We start from the raw sequence: 26,072 nt of genomic DNA on the forward strand, positions 1-26,072 counted from the left end.
ATTTGTTAGAAAGCCATCCGGAATCAAAAAAGTGTTCATTCCGCCTGAAAATTTATTATTATCTTTCACGCACCCCTAAACTCGTGAACGAAGGTCATTTCGCATCGACGGCATGAGCTTCTTTTAGGAGTTTAGGAGAGCGTCAAAGATAATGATTGATTTTCAGAATAAAACTGCTGCGGCCGTACGGTTTTTTTGCTCTGGGTTTGGATCGATTAATCGACGCAAATTATTCGTTCGCTTCGATTATTGGTTATGCAGTATTCGTTCGATTAATATTCGATTTCTATAGGAAGTATTCGATTAATCGATTAATCGAACGATTATCGGGGATCACTAGGCTAAGGCCGAACGATGTCAATTCCCGTAAAGTGAACTATGATTGGGTGATCTTGGATCGATCTTTTCCATTCCGATTTCCGATTTTTTGTACTCGAAAAAATCGCGATAATCTTAGAAGTACTTTTTATAGATTTGTTTTTCAATGTACATCGGTTTTAATCCCACCAAAAATCACTTTAAAATATTTTATAAACATAATGCCAACATTTGGATCGCTTCATTGAGCTTGCTGACAAAGTCAGTCTGATTCTGCTGACAGGATCACAACTAGCGGCAGCTTCTGAGCGTGACGTACTGGATTATGACATCATCTCCATTTGAAAAGTTGTTTAATGGAATTGGCGTTTAAACTAAGAATTGCATTTCAATAATAAAAAAAAATAATTTGAAAAAAGTCTTTCGATTTTCCAAACATCGATTCTCTGGTAGAGATTTAAGGGGGGACCCCTTCCAGGTCGGGAAATAATGAATTTCGGTGAATTTTTTTTTAATGTTAAGAATAAAGTGAAGTTCTCGGGTTCTCGGGATTATTGTTTAAGGTATATTTGAAGATGTATTTCCCATTTTTTGAGTGCAAGAAAAATGATTAATAGGCTGTTGACAGCAGGATGCGGAGATGTTGTCCAATGAATATTTTACTTTTGGACAATACCTAAAACCTTACATAGGAGTTCTTTTTTAAATTCGAAAAATTGCCAAACTGGCGACCCTTTTTGGTAAAAATGAGTTGTTTTTGATGAAAAATCGCTGTTTAGAAGCCCATAACAAATTGAAAAAATTAGATATAAAAAACGACTATGTAACGCTTTAGATAATTCATTTTTACATGCTGATAACAAAATTTCATCCAAATCGGTCGAGTAGATCCTGCGCTATCGATACATCCAGTTGAAAAAAGATGGTTTCGAGAAAAATGCGTTTAAAAATTCGTACAGCAATACTATATCCTGTAACTATTGGAAAATCCTTTGGGACAAAATTTCTAAGGGCATTAGCTTCCCAAAAATCCAAAAAAACAAAGTTCGATTTTTTTTTCGTTTTTCTAGACCGGGGTCCCCCCTTAAACGGTGAATTGATTCCTACGCTGTTTTGAGAATCGATTCGTCGAGATCGATCTTTTTATAAAATCCCAATCCTAGTCGTAAATCTGGGGGAAGCAGTTGTGTCGGTCATTACAAAACAAGTGGTATCAAGTTATATTTACATCCTCACATTCACTAGTTTGACAGTGAAAATTGTGATGAAATTGAATGATGACATCAGATTTCTTATGAGTTCTGAACGAATACCAATTGGGGAATTTCCAATAATATGTAATTGAATTGAATAATTCCATGAGAGTACAAGATGAATGCCCTGGAACATGCATTTTTTCTAGGCTTTAGAGTTGTTTAGCCTTCACACTAGGGATTGCATTACCGTGCCAAAATTTCAATAACAGGTTATTCGGTAATGAAAATTTCATTACCGGTTAAACCGGTAAATTACTGGCAAAAAATACTCTAAAATAAACAATTTTCTTGAATAAACGACTTAAACGATTCGCTGACACGGCGAACTTTAAAACAAATTTCTAAACTTTTTCTCATCATAACATTGTTCTATGGATAGAATACAACAAATAAAAACAAAAGGAATCTTTCCTTCTTCGGATTTTATTTATATAGTTAGGAATGCGTTATTCCGTCTGAAAATCCATTTCCATCTCCAAACGAAGATCAATTACGTTAGCGCAGACAACGAATAGACTAACAACGCTTATCATGATGTAATTATCGAACATATGGGTATTCAATTTACCGAATTTTCCGAACTTTCTTCAGAGTTTTCCGAAAAAATTCCGAATTTTCTTTCCGCTATATTGAACTATGGGCCAAGACTAATACAACAAAATAAAGACGACTCAAATCTTTTGGTTTTGCGCATAGCAAAAGATTTGGCCTTCCATTTTTATTTATTTAGACATAGAAGATAGAAAATATAGGAGTGCATAAATTCGCCTAAAAATCAATTTCCACTTTCAAACAAAGTTCAATTTCGATAGCGCAAACATTGAATGAACCGACAACGCTTATCATGATTTAATTTTTAAACATATGGGAATTAAATTTTCTGAATTTTCCGACCTTCCTTCAGAGTTTTCCGAAAATTTTCCGATTTTTCTCTCCTTAACATTGATCTACGGGCTGAGACGAGTAAAAATAAAGATGGCTCAAATCGGACGATTCGTTCTTCGGGTTTCGCGCTTTGCAACACATTTCTCCTTACATTTTTGACGTAGGACTACGTCTTTCATTTCTATATCGGGGTGTAAAATCAAAGTTTCGAAAACGAAAGCGTTACGCCGGAGACCGAGATTTTGAGCGTTAATAGCTCCTAAACAACTGAACGAAATGGTATGATAAACACTTCATTCGAAAGATAAAATGTCTACGCGTTCTATACTTGTTACTTTTTGATCCAAAAACTTGTTTCAATAGTCTTAAAATTGCTTTCAAAACAGGCTATTGAAATCACCAATCGGTATATAATCGAGCGCCGCTCGGAAATCCACTCAGTTCTAATTGAACAGCGATTGGAGCATGTTGTCACTGTTGTGGTGAAGCTCTTCGTTTATCATGAAAGCGCGGATGAACGGTGCCACCAAGAGCCTGTTTGTGCACCTTAGGCCAGAAGAGAATCCATCAGGAGGAGAGTGATGCCACAAACGGTTCCCCGGGAAGAGTTCGGAGCAGCCGCCACACACACACATACACGCGCGGAATTCTTCGTTTGTATGCCATTCAGCATCGAGAAAATTCCGGAAAGATCTAATCATTTCTGGAGAATAAACTGCCAATTCCTCTGGGAATTTAAAAATACATTCATGTGAAAGAGTTTATTTGAATGTTTTCTATCCATGTAACACTGTGACCAAATATGTTTCAATCAAGTGCTATTAACAGGTGGTTATCGAATTAGTATTAACCACTGGTGGGCTTCCAGTATCGAGGAAAATGTGGAAATATCTAATCGTTACTGAAAATAATCTGCCAGTTCCTCTGGGAATTTAAAAATACATTCATGTGAAAGAGTTTATTCAAATGTTTTCTATCCATGTAACACTGTGACCAAATACATTTAGTTTTGTGATTTTTCAATCAATCGCAATTAACAGGATAGCTTCTGAAGATTATTCTTCCCCATCAGTAGGATATTTGCGTATCCAATATTGTATGCGCCCGCAATCGATTATTGCTCAGTCGCCGAATGTTCCGAGCTCAGAGAGTTCATTCCCCTCTAGTTTGCCTTCCAAATTGCCATCGTAAACCACACCTTCTCTCGATTCAATCACACACAAAAAGCATACTTAAGCGATATTCTGGTTTTTAGAGGCGAATGAACTGCAAAGTTTAAAGCCTCTTAAAAACAAAGAAGATAAGAAGATAAGATATTCTGGTGGTGAGACACATTCATTTTTCGTGAGGACATCGACAAGACAACATCGTTGCCTAACGTGCTGGAGGAGGTGGACGGCGAAGGATCGACACATACACGCGCAGAATTCTTTCCGTTTGAATGCCATTCAGCATCGAGAAAGTTCCGGAAAGATCTAATCATTTCTGGAAAATTCCTCCAGTTCCTCTGGAAAATTCCTGCCAGTTCCTCTGGGAATTTAAAAATACATTCATGTGAAAGAGTTTATTTGAATGTTTTCTATTCATGTAACACTGTGAACAAATATTTTTCAATCAAGTACTATTAACAGGTGGTTATCGAATTAGTATTTACCACTGGTGGGCTTCCAGTATCGAGGAAAATGTGGAAATATCTAATCGTTACTGAAAATAATCTGCCAGTTCCTCTGGGAATTTAAAAATACATTCATGTGAAAGAGTTTATTTGAATGTTTTCTATCCATGTAACACTGTGACCAAATATGTTTCAATCAAGTGCTATTAACAGGTGGTTATCGAATTAGTATTAACCTCTGGTGGGCTTCCAGTATCGAGGAAAATGTGGAAATATCTAATCGTTGCTGGATAATAATCTGCCAGTTCCCCTTGGAATTGAAAATTATTGGGTGTAGAGTACGAAGAGCGGTGCTCCCGTGGCTGAGTGGTTAGTGTCCCACATTATCATGCCGGGGGTTCGGGTTCGATTCCCGCTCCGGTCGGAAGATTTTTCGTCAAAGAAATTTCTTCCGATTTGCACTGTGGTCACGCGTATTCTAAAGTTTGCCACTCCAGAATACATTCAAGGTGTGTTATTCGGCATAGAAATCTCAACTAAGTACTACTCCTCCTGTTGTCCAGCTACTGAATCAATACCATAGTCGCCAAATTTCACAAGTAACAAACGATTTCAAATGTCTGCTTGATAAATGTAGTCCGTGACGTTTGATAGAAGACGCCGAAGTCAACATTAATTACGTCACGACCACGAGCAGAATGATTAGTCACATACGCGAACAAATCTGCATATACGAAACGTTCTTCTGCAATCCTTTCGATCAGGGCTTCAAGCAACTACTTCGAAACTTCTGATGGTTGCTCCGATAGCTGTTCTAGCAATTGCAATCCGACGTCAGCTTCATAAAGGGTGCAGTTCCTCCAATATAGCAGTTCAACAGCGACCAGAACTAGTTCGAGGGCATCAACCAATTCCTTTATCGCTGGAGCTTATCCCATGTTTCGTTTTTAGATCGATCAGCGATTTTTGAACTGAAGCTCTGAGGTCGTAGAATCGACACAACATTGTCAGTTGTGCTTTCTCGATTTTATTTCTATTCTCGAGTAATATTCCAAAGCGACATAAATTATTTATGTATTATATATTATGCAAGTACTATTTATGGTGTAAAAATTGAAATTACCGAAATTACCGATTATTGATTGTAAAATCACCGGTAATTCGGTAATGGAAAAAAAGACCCGGTATTACCGGTAAATCCGGTAACGGTAAAACTGGTTAACAAACCCTACTTCACACTGAGAAAGAAAACACAATCCCTTTGATGTTTGAATAGAAATATAAAATTTGTATTCTCTGTTCAAAGGAAAGACGGTTCTAATATACAATAGAATAAATAAATAAATTGTGAAAACACTTTCGGATGATGGGTTACTGGTTCTAAAGCAGTTTTTTCAGTGAATAGCTTTAAGCTAATTTTATTAAATAAGTATGATTTTCATCATTCATTATCTATAAGTCGATTAACTCACATTATTCAGTTCTTCCTCATCCTATTTAAAAAATCCTGTTATTTCTCCTTGTCACAAACTTCTACTTTTCTAAAGTTTAAACTATTTAAATTCAGTCAGTTAACTGTTAACAATTCATCAAATCCAGTCTTTTTCCCACGTGAAAATTATTGATTTGTTCAGTTCTTCGATTTTCTGTCTGCTTTCTTCGATTTTTCTCTTTTAGAATGGTCTAGCAATTTATCAAAAAATCCTCGGTCGTTACCAGGGTCTTGGCAACCTTATCCTAACCAACGCAAATTGAGCGTAGGCAGCATAAAGCTAGGGCTCGCGTGCGGTTCACGCAATGTTTATTGTTTGGAGTCAATATTGATGCAAATGTATTCATCATTTGCAATGGCCTGTAGCCGATCATTACGTTAGGTAGTTTCCTAGATGTTTGGATATCCAACCGGAATCTTTATTTTGCGATTTACGATAAAAATACTGCAGCAGGTTCGCATGACGAACATTATGTTTAATTTTAGGTTATGATTTCTATGCTCATGATTTTCTAGGCTACAAAAAGGCGGCCATACCATTTCAAAATAATTAGACTTCAAATTTCAATTCAATTCAACGCTCTTTTCCTCGTTCCTTTGATGGGAAATGTAGTTCGTTCATTTTTATTAATTCAATTATTTTCACCTTTAACCCATTAACGACCAATCTATAAAAGTTATGTTTTTAACAAAAGCCATTGGTGTAATTTTGATTATTGGCGTTAAAGAAACTCCAATCTTCATTTTTTCCGTTCTTCAGCTTTCTGGAAAATGAAAAAAAATCGAAAAATCGCCAAACAAAAACATTGGCCAAAACCTATATTGTTGTTCCTGTAGGAGGTTAATGCAATCATTTTTTCCCTACACCACAATGTGTGATCTTTTATCGAAGTAATATTGTAGAAAAGTTTCCATATTTGTGAATTTTATAAGGTTTTGTTTTTTGTTAGGTTATGTGAGGTTATGTACTTTCCGCACATAGTTGCTTCAAACAGAATTTATTGCCCAATAAAGTTATTAAATGGAATTAATAGTAAGTGGTAGCCAAAAAGCTAAGCTATCATTTGATGCCAAAACCTTACCATATGGTTGCTTTCTAAAGCCATGAAAAATTATCAAAGTTGTTGCTCGACTTATCGAACGCCTGGCCTAATATGGGTTAATAACAATACTGGCCGGACTCGATTATATACAATTTTGGACTCGATTATATACAGTTTGAAAAAAAAATTTTTACATTTCAAATATGACTTGTTTTAAGAAAAAATGTAACTATTGAACTTTAAGGATGAATTTAAGTGACTATTATAGGTACAGTAGAGTAAAAATCGTGATTCTCGAAGATTTTACTTGATTTTTAGATTGGTTTAAGAGTGGTTTAAGAACTTTATATTATTTTTATATATTTGAAATTTTAATTTGAAAAACGGATTTAAATCCACTAAATCATATGTTCCACTACTACTACCAAATTTTCTCATCTTTCAAATGAGGGCTGCAGAATTGGCTTACGCAATGTACTTTTTTGTGTAGATTCAGTTTGAGGCAGCAGAGTCCTAAAAAAATTCTATAACTCTGTCATTGTTAAAATTTGAACATATGCCCAGAAGGATTTTTTTCATCAAATATGATCATCTATCACCTTCTGAAAGATTCGGGAAAAAGGTTTTTTTTTCCGTGTGAGAAAGTTGTTTTCTGACTAAGGGAATGAATCAAAAATTAAATTCTTCTTTTATTTTCAATAAACAAAAATGGATGTCTGTCTGTCTCTCTGATTCTTATGGACTCGTAAACTACTGAATCGATCGACATAAAAATTGGTATGTAAGGGGTTTTTGGAGTCGGAGAAGGTTCTTATGATAGTTCGAGACTTCTCCCCCTCTCTCTAAGGGGGGGCTGCCATGCAAATGAAACACATATTTCTACATTACTCGAGAATTAATCAAGCGAATGAAACGAAATTTGGCATGTGGGGGTTTCAGAGTGCAATAAATGATTCTATGGTGGTTAGATACTCCTCCCTCCTCTCTTAGGGGGGGGAGGGGGCTCTGCCACACAAATTAAACAAAATTTCTGGATTACTCGAGAATTAATCAAGCAAATGAAACCAAATTAGGCATATGGAGGTTTTAGGGTGCAATAAATATTTCTATGATGGTTAGACACTCCACCCCCCTCTCTAAATGGGGCTGCCATACACATGAAACACAAATTTTTGCATAACTCGCAACATATCAAGCAAATTGAGCCAAATTTGACATGCGAAGGTTTTAGGGGACACGAAATATGGTGAATAGACACTAGAATCACTCTAGAACTAATCAAGCAAATAGATCCAAATTTGGGATGTGAGGGTTTTTGGGTACGAGAAATGTTTCTATGATGGTATGACACCCCTTCCTCCTCTGGAAAGGAGAGGGAGTCCCATAAAAATAATACACATATTTCAACCAAACATATTCCAACCAAACATGACAATTGGAAATTTTCGAAGAACCCTGAAGGAAAATGAGAAAATTCCATAAATTCAATTTGCATGTGTTCTACAATTACATATTGATATTACATAATGGACTAACAACATTTGATGTTTGCGATAGCGAAATTGATCTTCGTTCGAAAGTGGAATTGGCTTTCAATGTGATAAAACGCACTCCTATATCGTCTTCTATCAATATAAATAAAAATGGAGCACCGAATGTGTTGATAAATTTTATAGTAAAAAATAATTTTGAAGGGTAGATTAAAAGATCAATCAATGAACAGTTCTGCGATTGGTAAAGAAGTAAGAAAACGTATACAGGATTCGATTATATACAGTGAAAAGAAATCGGAGACTGTATATAATCGAGTCCGCGCTGTATTACTTGGGTAATCTGTATTAGTAGTACTTAATTGAGTTTTCTATGCCAAATAACACGCCTTGAATGTACAATGTCAACATTCTGAGACATATTACTTTCAATTTAAAATTTTTTAATAGAAATTTTAAGTTGGTGTTATTTGATTACTTGATACACGTAATCCTGACTTCGACTTAACTACTATGATATTACCGTTAAAATTGATCGTTATAATATAAAGCACTAGCTGACTCGGCAAACTTCGTCCCGCCCAAAATTTGTGTATTGTTATCAATATCTTCAAACATTCAAGTTTTCTTGCTCAGCGAACGGTCATGGGTCCAATCGCAGAACTGTTCATAGATTGGTCTTCTATTAGACCCCGTTGAATTTACGTTTTACTATAAAATTCCTAGTATTTCTAACAAAACTCATCATTAAATATCAGATTATTTTCAGACACAAAGGCAGGGGGCTGTCTAAAATCATGATTTTTCTGTCCACTTGGTATGTGGACAGCCCCTAATAGAAACGAAAATATACAAAGAATCGATAACAGAAATTTTCACTGAATTGAAATGTGAATGCAACTATCATTCAATTTTGAATATATTTGGCCACACTGTAAAAATGTTGTAAATCCCATGTTTGTATATTTATCCTTGTCAATCATTTTCCTCATCAACCAATCAGGAGCCGAGTTGCGAGTGGTCCGAGTTTGACAGATAAAGTGGTTCCTCTATTGTCACATCTCGTCTCAGGTCATGATGAGCTAGTTCCTCAAACAACTTTAGTACCAATGAAGAAGAAGAAAAGTATCTTGAAGCGAGGTTATGAAGAATTAATAAATATGATACCAACAGATTATTTTCTAATGAGCTGCCGCGCAACAAAAAGTTCAATCCCCCATTCTTTCATTTTTCAGATGGCGTCACGCTTACAGAAGTAGTTGCCGAAACTGCCGTAAAGGATGTGGTTCAGAAGGCGTTGGTTATTCCCGAAAAGGCATCATCCTTCAATGTTCATCCGGAACGCCTTTGCCAGGACCAATGCTTCTATTGCGGAGGAAAGTTTGGTCTGTACGACACACCGTGCCACATCGCAGGAATGAAATCTACCGAGAGGCAACAGAAAATACTAGCTGGTACGTATCTTTATACCGATGTTTAGATTTTTAAAATAAGAATGTGTTTATGTACGAATAGGCGAAGTCAAAATCAAGATTGATAGCTGTCTGTGTGATGCCTGTTTCCGGCACGTGGACAGGAAGGCAAATTGTGCCTCCTACAGAAGGCGAACCGAAGCCAAATCCCTGTCATCGCTAGCTAAAATCCGCAGCAGCCTCGACGCGTCTCAGGAAGAAAAACAATCCCAAGATGACAGTGTGTCTATTCCGGGAGCAGTAACTGTGGACAATGTATCTCTATCAATAACACAGGACTCTCAGGAGCCAGCAGCAACAGCCCGAACGATGGCGGCGACCAACAAGTTGGAGGCAGACGCGACTGACGAGACGAAAATCCACGGCAATTGTCACGTGCGCAGTTGTGGGGCAGGTGCTTCCCACACAATCCGTCGCAAATGGCTGCTGAAGATGCGGAAAACTATTAGCAAAATATTTGAGATTAATTTGGAGCAAACCAGTAGCTTGGTGTCGAATCTGATTCCCATCTGCGATGGACATTATGAGCTGATCAGTCACCTCATGGTTTGTGCGATGTGCAAACGCCGACTGCCGAAAAATCATATCTATTATATTGTAAATGTGAGTATCTGTCGTCATGCTCATTCGGAGTTGTTTTTATACAAAAGCTTTTTGTTTCCCGTTAACAGGAAATTCCACAATTAGAACGCCTTATCCAAGAGCAGGGAATAGCAATGAAACTAGGCAATTCAACTTTGGTCGTGTGTAAATTATGTAGATATTATGCTAATTTATTGCTTAAACCGCCGGATGCAAAATCCCAGAAGGCACAGTTCATCAAGAACTATAACAGAAGGTAAGTCTATTTGATTTTTAAATCATCATCATTAAATGGATTGATTGTTGTTAAACAAAACGCGCATGTGCAGGGTTGCCAATAATATTTTTCAGAAAACTGGATCCTATAAAACCGTTCAATTTCAAGAAGATCGACTATGATTTATCTAAAATTATTTTTGTTTAACCAATTCCAATGCTTGAGGAATAGAATTTTCTTAGAAGCTTCGTGTCGTATTTATATATAGTTCATAAAATGGCGAAATACCATTAATTAGGTATATCATTCTAGCACATCAAAATTACGTTTACCACCATTCGAACAGTACTGTGAAGCAATATTTGAATATCTTCTCTTCTAGAACCTCTAGAAAATACGGTTTTATTTGGGTAAAACTTTAAAAATTTTCATATTTACATTGTTTGATGTTCATAACAGGTACATGGGGGGACACGGTTTAGATCACCGAATCGAATATAACCTCAACCCTCTGTTTTTTTTCTTCTAACGCGAATTATGACATTTTTTTTTGTCAGAAATCGTCTTTTCAGACAGAATTTTTTTTACAATTTTTGTTGTAAAATTGATGAATTCCTCCATTCCTCCAACGTTCCGTCAAGATATGCGGGGTACTCTTCACCTACTGGATCGGGAAAATTCCCCTTAAGTTTTGCGGAGTAAAATGGATTGAAAACCTTGGATATGCTGCCGTACCTTAAAACCTACGTAGCCGCAGTCTGCACTTTTGTGCTTGGATACAAAGATATACATCCAGATTTCCGTTGCTGCTATTTTCATAGTCAGTACCTTCAAAGTAGTTTCAGAGACTGTTGAGGATGAATTGGTTGAGGACTAAATTGAGTTTTTTCATAACATCAACTGTTGCAGTTCAACCATTTTTGACGAGCTTTCAGAGTGACGAGTCTATGTCATCTTTCCTTTTCTCCGAACTGACAAACCTTATCAAACCAGTAATAAATAAATTGATCGAACTTGCACTTTTGGAAGGAAATCTGTACTGCCGTTCTACGCATAGTTGTCCCATGTTACTTTTTGACAATTTTCACTTTTCTTCATGAAACGATGTTTCTATCCATAATCTTCCAGAAAAACACAAAAAAAAATATTGTTTGTTCCCAGTGTTTAAAAAAAATCAAGCTCGATTGTCCCATGTTGATATTCTAGGCATAACTCTACGACCATGTATTGTTGTAGATCCATAATAAATGAATCGGTTCAAGTACAAGAATTTTATGCCACGCTTTCGGCCAAACTAATGCAATCATTTCTGGTTTGGAAGAACGAACTTATTCTCAAACAAGAACACGTGTACTCCTTGTTTACAAATGCGTAATAACAATGAGAATTATATTTTGCAAAGGTGTTGCAGATCACTCACTTCTTCATAAAACGATGTTATTTATGCATAACCTTTCGGGAAAACACAAAACAAATTGTTTGTTCCCAGTATTTCAGAAAATAACATCAAGTTCAGTTGATATTCTAGGCATAACTGTCACACTGTAATTGAAGCGCGTAATCAAGCTTGATTGATTCGAAAGAGGGGATCTTGTCATATTTCATAAAACAATAGTTTAGTGCTTATAAAAAACCCGGTGTATTGCTAAACTGAAATACTTAAAGCTTCTGGTAGACAAATGTTGCAAAAAAACTTTGATTGCGTTTTTCCCAGTTGCTGATTTTGGAACATGGGACAACCATGCGTAGAACGACGTTGTAGTCCCTCATAATCGTCTATCTTTCTGATCATTCGTTTCTGCCAGCAGCTAAAATTTAATTGGGATTCGTTATGGAAGTTGAAGTGTTGTGGAGACAAATCAAGTCTCTGAGAAAAAATATCTTGGGTACAGAGTACAGAGTACTACATAGCATTTCCTCGAAAAATGAAAGAACGATAACCTTTGTCGTATCCCGTGACACGATATATTTCTTGTATCGATCTAGCAGTTATTGCAAACTATTCTGATGCTGCAAAAACCGCATGAATTTTGCTCTTGAACATTTCGTGGAGAAAAATAGAATCAGCGGTACCGTGGAGGATAAAAGTAAACAGGAATTCGTCGAATTTTGTGAAACTTTGGGTTCGTGCGATATGCTGAAAAACTATCGTCGAAACGAAGAACGTTCTGACCACATCTTGTGGGTGAGGATACTTATAGGCGCAGCGGGAAGAACATATATAAACTTGTTTGATTTTGTCAAAGGGATCCTCATTCTGTCGCATGACAATGCTGCATTGGAACGAGGTTTCTCCGTAACAAAGCATGCTTGGGTGTAAACCAAAATCACCAGAGCTTAATAGTTCACCGCATTGTTCACAATGAAGTCATCTTATTTTGTAAACCTGTAGAGAGTTTACATGTATATTAAAAACCAGGATTTTTTTACAAATCTACCAGGAAAACCAGGAAAACATCAAGAATTTCATAACACAAATCAAGTTGCCACCCTGCACATTGGATCGATCGAACGATAAATGTCAAAAAACAAAATTGGTCAATGTGTGGTGTCAACGGAATAATTTTCACATTTTGGAATAATTGTCCTTAAAAAAAGACGGGTGGGTAATGTCGGGGACATAACCGGAGTGACGTAGGACTATACAAAGGGGACAGCTTTTGTTAAATATATATTTTAAATATATTGTTTTATTTTCTTCTCCTACGTGAATACCTACCTATCTACCTGAAAAATGGATTAGTTTACTGTTTACTCTTTATGAATATGTTGATGGTTCTGAAAAGAACCTCTGGTGTTGTGTTTTTGTTATCACTCGATATTCCCATCTTGTTCGGTTAAACCTTCCTGTTTAGCTATTGCGTTTGCCACTCGCCACAGCTTTCACAGTTGGAAAATTTATTCCCATCCAGCTTGTGACATGTTGTTCAGTAAATTACATTTAATGCGACGTGCCGTAGAAACACTTTGCCACTCACTGAAACTAATTGTTGCCTTGATGAGCGCCAAACCGAAGGTGCTCTGTTCTTGATGCGGGTTTTCTGATTGTCGTGAGCAGCTTTGCAAGCCAACTTGAGCACTCCGACGGCCGAAACTATATAACGCCGGCTAGGTGGACTGCTGCACTGGTACTAACGCGCTCGGCCTAGCTACCCTTGCTGAGCAATTGGCGGATACACCTACGGGGAACGGCACACCTGCACGGTTCGAGTGGGACTTTGCCTTTCCCTTAATTTGTCCTTCTTTGTTACGTCCACGATGCCGATGCCGTACAACCACACGGGTTTACGGTTTGAAAGAAAATAAGATATTTTTTTGGGGTCCGCGTGTTTTATACTCTAGCGGTACACACTCACAGGATAGAGACAAATCGGCAGACTCAGCCAGAGGGGCGAGTCCAACGAGACTAACGAATGAGCGTTAAAAGGGAGCAATGGCAAAAAAATACATTCATTACGATTTGTTCGCTCGTTGGATTCACATGCAGGCTAAAAAGGGTCCTTTTCAGGATCACAAAATTATCTTCAATCTAAAGAGTTTATTGTTTTGTTATCACTCGATATCCCCATCTTGTTCGGCTAAACATTCCTTTTTAGCGATTTGTTGCCACTCGCCACAGCTTTAACAGTTGGAAAATTTTTTCCCATCCAGCTTTGTGACATGTTGTACAGTAAATTACATTCAATGCTACGTGCCGAAACACCACTCAGTGTCGCATTGGAGCCGATTTTAACCTGTAATTGAACATTTGCGATGACAGTGGTACAGTGTCGACTTTCAATGTGGGGTCATAATTTGGATCTCTATGTTTACAAAAATGTCCAACTAAATATGTCGCATTACATGTCCGTCCAATTAGCTAAATGTCGAACTAATTGTAAATTACTGTACTTTCAATCTGGAAACAATTTAAGAATTGGTGAAAATTGAATAATCAGGAAAGTCCCCAACTATCAATAAGCTCAGAACAACTGCCAAATTCACATACTCATCAGATCCTGGCAAACAAATTATGAAAAAATCAATTTGTGTTTTATTATTATTTTGGATAATGTTTTAGAAAGCATTGAAGAAAGCATCCTAAACTCTTTTTTGGAAGGTTTAATGGCCCTGAAAAGCGCCTTGTTTTATGGAATGGTTCCAATTTAGAAAACTTAGTACTCGTGGTTTTGAAAAAAACCATTTCGAACGCCCTCGATGCCGCCTTGTTCTGGATTTGCCACCAAAGCAGTTTGTATAAAAAACAAACTTTTTTCTTCTGCTACCTGATGCCGTTTTGCGATTGCGTTTGCCACTCGCCACTCGCTGCAACTGCCTGTTATCTTGATGTCCACCGAACCGAATGTGTTCTGTTCCGAATGCGGGTTTTCTTATCGTCGCGAGCAGCTTTGCCAGCTAACTCGATCACTTCGGAGGCCGAAACTATATAACGCCGGCTAGCTGGACTGCTGCACTGGTACTAACGCGCTCGGCCTAGCTACCCTTGCGGGGAACTCCAGATCAACACGGTTCGAGCGGGATTTTGCCTTTCCCTTCACTTTTCCTCCTTTACCATGTCCAGACATGGCTGCTTGGGTTGGTTTGTTGATGTGTTGTGATGCGAAGCGATGTGGTGTACGGTTTGAATGAGAGTGATCGTTACGGCAGCGGAGCGGGGATTTTTAAGCTGACTGGCTGGCTCGAGAATTACGCATGTGTGAGACTGCGACCAATGTTTCGTTCATTTTTTTCTTTTTCCTTTCCAATCGTGCTTCATTCTATTTCGCTGCTGCTCTGGTTGCCCGTTTTGATCGGTACGATTTGAGGAGCACAAAATGGACCAATCAAAAATGGGCACATAGTGCATTTTGACAATGCTTGATATTTCACAATTATTCAATTATTTATCTCAAGAAAAATGAAATGTTATTCGTTATGATAGATGCGTAGATATATTTCCTATCAATTGATGCAAAAACCTTTGCGATCTATTGAGAAATGCTCGAGTTATAAGCGTTCCAAATCTTGCATTTTTTTCCTACTTGTTCAGTGCCTAGATTTCCATTTCACCCCCTATATCTTCCGGTTAGACGTAGTCCTACGTCAAAATTCGGCTCATTTGGCAAGTGAAACTACAGAAAATGAGCTCTACTAGTTTTAGGATTTATTCGCTTAGTACACTCCAACTTGGGTTATATAATACTCACTTACACATATGATGTCTTTTATTTCTCGTTTTGGCAGGAATAAAAACTCTTTACTACTCAGCTTTGTGAAGGAAAAAACCGGTTTCAACCCATTTCACGGTTTCTTGTTTTGATTTTATGTTGGTTCTACTTTGTTCTTTTCTGCTTTCGTCTGGGATACGAAGCACTGGTTTAAAGCTTTTGAGGCGTTGATGTAGCCATAATCTTTCCGTCATTGATTCCGATGAAAAAAATAGCTGGAAAACGATTCGAGAAACTATTGACTATTGACTATTCAGCCATTCCATGCCAAACCGATATAGAGGTTCACAGATTTTTGTGAAAATTGATAGATTTGTTCCTTATCGCAAAATGTTAGACCCGTATTACTTTAATTATACATTAGGGTATCCATTTTTATTTTAGAGTGCTCTGATTTTCCCCCTTTTTTCCAAGAATGTCTGGACCTGGATTCAGATAATCGACATATTAAATTGACTTCAATTCTTTTAAAATTCACTTGCAAAAAAAATGGAATTCTATTCGCATAGATCTAGTTTAGTCACATAGAAATTTTGAACAAAGACTAAAAACATGTTAACTTTCAAAAATAATAACTCAAAAACATAAAAGAACACATTTTTGATTGTTTGATATATTATGCAAAAATCCTCAGCTTTCAAGAAAAAAAAATATAAAAATATATTGCGTCCTTGGTCCCGAAACCATGTAAACTATAAAAAAAAAAAAGATACAATCGATTATCACGATAACAAAATCCAATTTTTAGCAGCTGTAATATTTTTCTATAAAAGACTAGTTTATTGATTATTATGTGATATGTCGATCATCTAAACCGATCTTGTGTTTCGAAAGTTATAAATATTTGAAAGATGTAATTTTTGGAAAAATGGGATTAAAATTATGGACCACCCTAAAATCGAAATGGTCACCCCAACGAAAAAATAAAAAACAGATCTAATATTTTGCGATAAGGATCCAAACTAGCAATTTTGATGCAAATCTAAGTACCACTATATCGGGTTGGCATGGAATGGCTTTTTTTTTGTATTTGACGGAATTGGACGTATCAGTGGAGTTCCAGCAGACCCAGCACTCAAACAGTATTGCTAGCAACAAATGCGAAAAGTTTGCTCACCATGATCCGAGAAATGAATGACTGGAGCACTTTCGGAAAGGGTTTACGGTGTCTTGTGTGGAAATCCCAACGTTGAGATGGCTTTTCCATTAATATCCCAATGGTTTTATGAAAACATGTACGAGGAAACGGTTGTGCTATGCTAAAAGTTTACGATGTTATGCTTCACTTTGGAAGGGTGTCATCTATAAAAATGTTGAGCTAATGAATTCAACGAGTTCGAAATCCTCTCATACTAGAAGATAAGGAAAGTCGGAAGAAAGAAGCTTTTGTGTCAAATGAATCAAAGTTAATGTAACGGCTACGGGAGGCCGAAAGACTGCAAGAAAAAGCATTTCCTCAAAATCGTAACAATGTCATGAAATTGATCCGAATCAAATTGAAAATTGCTCATTCTGCACTTCTGCATTATCTTTTACAATACTTTTCAGTCATCGTTTAACTCAATTATAAATCGCAAACAATTAATTTAGACAGACGTTCTTGAATTTCATTGTTTAAGCTAACTAAACTAAACAGCTAAAGTACTAGTAGAGAATTTGATTACTAGTCTACATCTGGATTTTTTCTGAAAAATTGCTGGAAAATCTGGGAATATCAGAAAAAAATTTTCGGTTTGAGTCTGAATCTGAATCTTCTCTTGATCCCAATTTCTTACCCCTCAGAAAGTTTTGCAATGCGAGAAAAATGTGGTAATCGCTTGGTGCCAGGTCTGGACTATGTGATGTATGCATTAAAACATCCCAATCAAGCCCCCGGAGTTGTGCGGCCTTGCGTTGTCCTGATGGAACACAACACTTCGTCTGTTGACCAATTTCGGAAGTTTCTGGCCGATCACTAGCTTCAAACGGTCCATTTCTTGACAGTAGAAAACTGAATTTAGTGTAATGCGCTAAAAAAATGGAAAAATTCAGGAAAAATATTTGAAAAAATAAATAAAAAAAATTAATTGCACGTATTTTACTGTTACAGTATCGGCACCATAAGCACCATTCACAATTTAAGCAACCTGGTTTGTATTTCCGGCTTTTTTAAAGAAAAAGTGTAAAATGTGCCTAATTTTCTCTTTGTTGGCTTTCATTGTTGACACCCTGTAACTTACAACTGAATAAAGGGTGTGTCACATCAAATTGCATCACGGAAAAAAACGCTATAGAAATTGAATTTTTAGGAATTATATCTTCAGCTTTCGCTTATAATCAGATAAGAGTGTATAGATCACGTTGGCCATGCTTCACTGTCAATTTTTCGTAAATTCGGAAAAATGTCGTCGAACGAAAAAGAGCGTCGTGAATTAATCCTGTGCACTCATTTCGAGAATTCGGAGTTGTCACATCGGGACATCGGTAAGATGCTGGGAATCGTCCAATCCACGGTTAGCAGAGTACTAAAACGATACTTCGAGAACCTAACCATCGACCGGAAGGTGAAGAACGACAAAAATGGATGCTCCGTCAGTGAAAAAGATCACAAGCGCGTAGTTAAGCAGTTTAGACGTGATCCGAGAAGTTCGGTCCGGGATGTCGCCAATAAGCTGAATTTGTCAAGTTCATTCGTCCAGCGGACCAAGCAGCGGGAGGGCCTGCGTACATACAAGGTTCAGAAGGCTCCTAACCACGACGAAAGGCAAAACATGGTGGGGAAGACGCTAGCCCGGAAGCTGTACACCGAAATGCTGACAAAGCCGCATTGCCTGGTAATGGACGACGAAACCTACGTCAAAGCGGACTTTCGTCAGCTGCCGGGCCTGTTGTTCTTCTCCGCAAAGGACAAATTCAGCGTTCCGGAGGAGATTCGCAAGCAGAAACTATCCAAGTTTGCCAAAAAGTACATGGTGTGGCAAGCGATCTGCTCTTGCGGAAAGCGGAGCGCTCCCTTCGTGATGACCGGCACGGTAAACGGGCAGGTTTACCTTAAGGAGTGCCTACAGAAGCGATTACTACCACTATTGAAGCAGCACGAGGGCCCGACCATCTTCTGGCCGGATCTCGCTTCGTGCCACTATTCAAAGGACGTGTTGGAGTGGTACGAAGCCAACGGGGTCACCTTCGTGCCAAAGGAAATGAACCCGCCCAACGCGCCGGAGCTTCGCCCAATAGAGAAATATTGGGCGATTATGAAGCAGGCCCTCCGGAAGAACCCAAAAGTTGGCAAATCGGAGGCGGACTTCAAGAGAAAATGGATTTCTGTTCAAAAAAAACTACAACCTGACGTTGTACAGAACCTTATGGACGGGGTAAAGAGGAAGGTGCGAGCATACTGGCTTGGGCTCGAAGTATGAATAAAAAGAAAATGCCAAAAGTTGTTTAATAGTTTTTATTTTACTGTCTAAAATTTTCAAAAGGATCGGTCTACTGGGCGAATTTCTACAACGTTTTTTCCGTGATGCAATTTGATGTGACACACCCTTTAGAACGAACAACAGAAAAATAATTTTTCAGTGTTAAAATTCACCTTTATAACGAACCTTAACATGAAACTGTATGATCGATATGACGCGAGATATCGATCACTAAGCCAGCTGCCGAGAAAGTAATGGTTTACTTTTTTCCCAACCTATAATAATATTTATACACTGTGAATATATTTTAAATAAAATTGGTAAAACTGAGGTACACATATAAAAAAAGCTCGATAAAACTGAATAATACATTAAAAACAGGAAGATTTTACTGGATTCAGAGAAAACTGAAAGATCCAGTAAACTGGTTAAAACCTGGAACATTGGCAACCCTGCACATGCGTGTATATAATTCACAGTAATTTATCGTTTGTTTATTTTTGTTTTAAATCCTTTCAGACTGCTACAATTCTCTGAGCGTGAAAACGAACAGCAAGAAAATATTCCCGCTGTTGTAGAACCATCCAGGGTTGTCACCAATCCGGACATAGTGATTTCGGATGGGGAGGAGGAGGAGTCAATTGAGGTGGTTACAATGGGTGAATCCGTTTCGCTGCACCGACGGAGTCGCCACGTAGTCCACAAAGCTACTGATCTCGCGATTGTCGATGGTGGTGGTGGAGGCGGTTGTGCTCAGATGAGTGACCTTGAGGAGGTTACAATCACACCAACACCCAAACTTATTGCACCTGTTAATGTTAATATCAGCGGAAATAGCTCAATCGTTCTCGATACGGACGTATCGGTGGAACAACCGGCTTCGGCCGAAAAACAACGTAAAGATGATGGTCTCGATATGGCAAAGGCATTGAAGGCGAATCCAAACATTTCTATGCGGGAACTGTTCCCGGGTGAGGAAGAGTTGAGTGTTCATATAAATATTCCATTTAGTGCTGCTACGACGCGTACGCCCGAAGGGTGGGCTAAGGTAACCACAACTCTGCAATACGATGATTCCACTCGGGCACTTTGGGAGGAATTGCAAAAACCATACGGCAATCAGTCTAGTTTCCTAAGGCATCTAATTTTGTTGGAGAAATATTACCGCAATGGTGATTTAATTCTTTCGCCCCAAGCTAAGAACAATGCGGCGACATATTCTGAAGCCATTCAGAACCGTCTCCGGTCGTTTGATAACATACCGACCCCACCACCTCCTCCAGCAGCACCAGCAGCAGCGATCGATAAAAGCACTATTTTCCAGCAACTTGGAAATGCCCCGATTACCATCACTCCAACCGGGAAGTTGAGAACAAAATCCTCCACCGAACCAATTAGCTTACTAAAGTCGAATAATCCACATCTCGTCGGTGGAACTTCCACCCCGACTGATCCAGTGGTTTCAACGAAACGAAAGCTTTCGGTTGATACAAATTCAAAATCGACAGGTGCAAAACAGGATCCTGTTCCAGGGAACAAAATCATCAAGCTAGACGAAACAATCGTTGTACCTGGAAGTAAAACCTGTGCTCTGGTGCCACCGGAGCTAATCAGCATCAACACGAAACAGAATGTCACTATCACAACAATTCCGGTGGCGACAAGCAAATCTCAAACCTCCGGAACTCAACAGAATCAATCAGCGGCGATTCATCAGCAATCGCTGATACAGCCCCAGCAGCAATCACTGTTGCAATCTGCACCCCAGAACAAGAAATCACCCGGATCGACAGGGGCGGGGGCTCGTGAGATCATCAAACTTCCCGACCAACTAACCGAAGCGGAACGACGTGAAACGTCCAAACCGTGGCGTCCAACGCTTATACCGATCACGCCTGGTAGCGCGGAAGCCATCAAAGCAGGGCCACTCTATCAAACCGCTGATGGAAGAAGGCTTCCCAAATTGGTGCAGGTCATGTCTGGCGGTAAACCATATCATATCTCAATCAACGATTACAATCGTATGTGTATACTTAGACGTGAGAAATTACTTCAGCAGCAGCAGCAATTGTTACAGCAACAAATTAATCAACACCAGAAACGGCTCCAGCAACAGTCACCTCCAAATCAGTCCACTTTGAGTGCGGTGACTAAGCCACCAAACGTTAAAATCACCGATAACCAAATGAGTTCCAAAATGGTTCAAATTCCGAACCAGATCCTTGAACAAAACTCTTTAATACCTATCGCTAGTAGCATTAATACTAGCAACAACAATAACAGCGGCTCGATTCTTGGAAGTTCGAAAACCATGGGTCTTAGTACCGATCAACTTCAGCAGCTGATCAAGACCCGTAAACCAGGTGGCAATAGCCATCTGTCACCTCCCGTAACAAGCAGTACAACAACAAGTGCGTTCATGAGAAACACGATGGCGATGAATGCTCCAACGAAAGCCATTTCGTTGCCCAATAGCACCAGTGTGTTTTCGATGACCGTGCCGAGCCATCAATCGCAACAGCAGCAGCACCCATCCAGTGCTACTTCGCCTGTTGCAACCCTCCCCACAACAACAACCACCTCGTCGCAGATCGATCAACTGTTGAAAGGTAGCAACCAATTTCTGAACAGCTTCGTCAGTCAGTCGCAGCTGAACGCGATGGTGGTGGCAGCAGCGGCGGCGGCGGCGGCAGCGGCAGCCTCCAATTCGAACACTACTCCTGGCGGAACCAGCAGTGGCGGCGGTTCCATCCTGATGGACAACTCAGCCGCCCAGCTACTCTCCAAGATACCAAAATCCCTAACTGTGATACCACAACAAAAACAAAGATCCTTGTCACGTGTCTCCTCGAACGAGGACCAAAGCAGTGCCTAAGCAAATGAAATCAATGATACAAGAAAAAAACAAAAACTGCACATTTAAGAAAAAAAGAAAGAAAAAAACATACATTTTTAGGATTTAGATTTCTTTTTACAAAACGAAAAAAAAACAAACATGAATTAGCAACAACAACAACAAAGCGGAACAAATAATATCGGATAAACACAGCAGGCTTGGCAATCAATCGGATGCTCTAGTCACTTTGGCTTGTCTTTAAATATTTAATTATTTGTGATCTCTCGTTGATTGAGATGATGGGAAGTTTGAATCAAAGCAAAACACACATTCCAACACTGGAGATCATTTTTGTTTGTTAATTATATGCAATCCTCCAAGAGCCAGTGAAAGCTGCCACGAACGCCTTCGCGCGCTGGGTGTATTTTTTTCTCGATCGTATTGAGACACGCTTTTTTTCTCCGGTAGATACTTTGAAAAAGTTAGGCGACGAAGATTTTATTTTTGGTATCACATTATTGTCACGACGATCGTCATTGCTTTGTGAACAACAATTAATTTATTAGGGAGAGACGAAGGCGAGCAAATATTTCACGTAAACAAAGGTGAAATCTTTCATTTCTCATTGCCAACTAGATGCAGCAGCAGCAGCAGCATAATTTGGTATATTTTTCCAACAGCATAAGTTTCTTTCACCTTCCTTATGATCTTTTACTATACACACATACTCTTAATCTAAGAAGGAAAGATGCGACACTTTCGAACGGCGCCGCTGTTTGACTGGGTGAAGCTAATTTTTGATTCAGATATTTTATAAAAGCAGCATCCGTTTTGTGTATTTGCTTTCTACACAGTGCTACATAGTTACACTTTTATTTCTTCCTGCAAGACTAGTTGTGTAAGATCCAATTCATGAAAATATAACGATAAATGCACCTGTTTACATTGTAAGGTTACATAGTTAAGGAGAGAACAATATGAAGACAAAACACTGTTGGAATTATAAACAATGAGATACGAATAAAGAGAGAAAAAAAAGTTACAAAAAAATCGCCGAGCAAAAAGTATAATATAGTTGATTATTATTTAAAATATTAGAATTCTTACTATAAATAAAATCGCTAAAAAATAAAGCGCGGTCGTCGTGAACAGTCGTAAACGGTCGTAAATGTTCGTATTCTTTACGTAAACACAAACATAGTGAGAGAGTGAGCAGTGAGCAGCTGCGATGCGTTTTTTGTGTGAGAGAGTGTGTGCGTCTGCGTTGTTGCGAGAGTCTGTTTGAGTGCAACAGCAAAGCTATTCCAATGACTTTGCGGTAAACTTATTAAAACATAGAATTGGGCCGCTAGTCAGAGAAATAAGGAAGCATATTTTATCAATCTTGTCAGCTACAGAAAAGTTAAATAATAACACATTAAGCATATGATACGAATTGAAAGTGTATAGATTTGAAATAAATCTAAAAATATTCTCATAGATGCCCCCGTGTTATACGACATTTTATACCGAAAATCCAAATTCTCAAACAATACTGCTTTGTTTCGATAATTGAAACAGTTACCTTCTTTGTTGATCCGAACAATCAATAATTTTAAAAGTACATCTTTCTCTCTGAAATTCTCACGGCTCAAACGTTTTGAAGCATCGTGTTTCTAAAGATTGGAAAATGATCTTCGAAAATTCCAGCCTACAAATAATTTTTACTTAATTCGACTGACGGTCCACTAAACAGTAAGTAATCGCTCCTTATTATTCATGTTTGAATATTTCTTGATAGTCTTGCTTTATTCCTTTATTTTATTTTGTCCCAGGATCCTACAAATTGAATGCTACAATAGAACACAGATATTTTGTTTAAGTCGCATAGAAATTACTTTGTTGTTTGGGGGCAACGTGGTCAGTGGTTGATAACAGTTCTTTTAATTAAAGCTGATAGACCTTATCGCATGCTATTCTTGAAGGAGTTTCTTTGATCCCGGAAAAAATGCCAAAATGGGTTGTCCCAAGCCTTATTATGGGAGATGAAACGGATATCCGGTAACTATCCGGTATCCGGCCTATCCGGCAAATATTTGCTATCCGGCCAGATACTGGATAGTGACACACAAATGAAGCATAACTGTCTGCAAAACTCAAGAACTTATTAAGCAAATTGAATCAAACTTGGCATATAGAGGTTTTAGGAATCGATAAACGTTTCTATGGTGGTTCGACACTCCTCCTCCCTCTTTAAGGGGAGGCTGCCATACAAATGAAGCACAAATTTCTGTATAACTCGAGAACAAATCAAGCAAAAGGAACCAAATTTGGTATATGAATGTTTTATAAAATGTTTCTGTGGTGGTTTGACACTCCTCCTCCCTCCCTAAGAGGGCTGCCATACAAATGAAACACAAACTTCTGCATAACTCGAGAACTAATCAAGTAAATCGAGCCAAATTTTGCATGTGGTGATTTTAGGGGGCACGAAACGTTTCTACGGTGGTTAGATGTCCCTCCCCTTTTCACTAAGTGGGGGGCGGGGGCTACCATACAAATGGAACACGAACTTCTGCATAACTCCAGAACTAATCAAGCAAATGGAGCCAAATTCGGGATGTGAGGGTTTTTGGGTACGATAAATTTTTCTATGATGGTATGACACCCCTCTCTCCTCTGGAATGGAAAGGGGGTGCCATAAGAATAATACACATATTTCAACCAAACCTATTCCAACCAAACAAGACAATTGAAAATTTTCGGAAAACTCTGAAGGAAAATGGGAAAATTCGAAAAAATCAATTCGCAAATATTCTACAATTACATATTGACAAGCGTTGTTAGTCCATTGAGTGTTTGCGCTAACGAAATTGTATCGGGTCCATAAACTGCACAAATTTTATTGGCAGCTGAGATGCATTTTTGCCTTTGTTATAGTAGTACTGTAAAATATGTCGGATTTTCTCTTTATTTTGCTCCATATTTGCGACACTATAACTCACGAACGACTTAACCGAACAAAACACTGTCAAGGACTATATTATAGCGCCTTACCTTTCCAACAAGCTATAGTATGACTCGATACAATGAATACAACTAGACGCGCTTCCAACGACACCTCGCGGAAATAGCGCAGGACTTTTTGACAGCCTAATATAACCTTAAATTTTGACCCCAATTCCCTATTTATAATTGCGAATTTATTATTTTTGTGTCAAAAATATTCTAATAATTTAACCGTTGTTCGTTTTTTCAACAAAACGAATTTATTTAAGTTGTTCAATGACTGATGGCGTAACGCCCGCTTCATTGAACATCCATCTACAAACACACAAGTAACATCAATTCATCTAAAGCAGGGAGCATCTCCGACGAGCTGGAAGCCTTTTTGAATGAGCACAATGAGTTATCGAAATTCTTCAAATCACATTTGCTCGGATTACAAAATGACAATCACGCTATTGCCATCAACCCTGATAAAACATCAGCTGGAGAGCACGTGTGTAGATCCAAAGCACAAGCGCTGCTGGAGTCATGATAGCACGGTGACACGAGAAATTTAATGCGAAGAAAAAACAATAATCTGGAATTCATCGTTGGCACACACCGTTCATACGACCCTCGCTATGTTCTTCTTCAATGGCACTAACGTTCCCAAGGTTTGCCTTCTCAACGTAGTACTACTTGCGTCATTTTTATTAGTAAATAGTTGAAATTTCTATGACGAACAATACGCCATGAATGTATTCTGGAGTGGCAAGCTTTAGAATACGCGTGACTACAGTGCAAGTCATAAGGGTTTCTTTAACAAAAAATCTCTTGCACAAACATTAGACCAACGAGACCCCGTCACAGATACTTAATTCATTATGAACATCATTTGGTGATTTGGTGATTTGACATGGTCAAGAAACGCCAATTCAAGATATCGTAAGCTGTGCCAACAATTTATGGTCGACATATACGCGAAGGTAGAGATTGAACGACTGCAATTCTTACTACACAAAAGCGGTGCGAGGAATAATACATTCACTTGCGAGACACTATCATGAACAACGCCGACACAGCTTTAGTTATAGCCAGGTCAAAGCGCAATGCATTGTCATGATATGTTTGATCTCTTAATAGTTAAACGTCAACTGAAAAAAGTAATATAAGTTTGTCGTAAAGTAGAAAAAATTAAATATAGAAAATCAATATTTATTGCTGTCTCCTTGTTAGAAAATACGTGCATGTGATTTTCAACATGGCTTAGTTTATAACAGCTCATTCATAAATT

The 26,072-nt window shown here is 38.3% G+C and overlaps 1 protein-coding gene across 3 annotated transcripts in view; it reads left to right on the plus strand.

Annotated features, from left to right (window-relative positions):
* LOC129775075 (uncharacterized) overlaps window positions 1-23,290 on the plus strand; it is a 179,844-nt gene extending 156,554 nt beyond the window's left edge. For all 3 annotated transcript variants that reach the window (XM_055779319.1, XM_055779317.1, XM_055779318.1), the window contains exons 4-7: window positions 9,335-9,553; window positions 9,615-10,174; window positions 10,243-10,409; window positions 19,495-23,290. In XM_055779319.1, coding sequence (XP_055635294.1) covers window positions 9,335-9,553; window positions 9,615-10,174; window positions 10,243-10,409; window positions 19,495-21,850 — 3,302 coding nt within the window. In that variant the 3' untranslated portion in view covers window positions 21,851-23,290. The remainder of the gene's footprint in view (window positions 1-9,334; window positions 9,554-9,614; window positions 10,175-10,242; window positions 10,410-19,494) is intronic.
* The last annotated feature ends 2,782 nt before the right edge of the window (window positions 23,291-26,072 follow it).

This window comes from Toxorhynchites rutilus, chromosome 3 (genome assembly GCF_029784135.1).
Source record: "Toxorhynchites rutilus septentrionalis strain SRP chromosome 3, ASM2978413v1, whole genome shotgun sequence".
Taxonomy (NCBI): domain Eukaryota; kingdom Metazoa; phylum Arthropoda; class Insecta; order Diptera; family Culicidae; genus Toxorhynchites; species Toxorhynchites rutilus.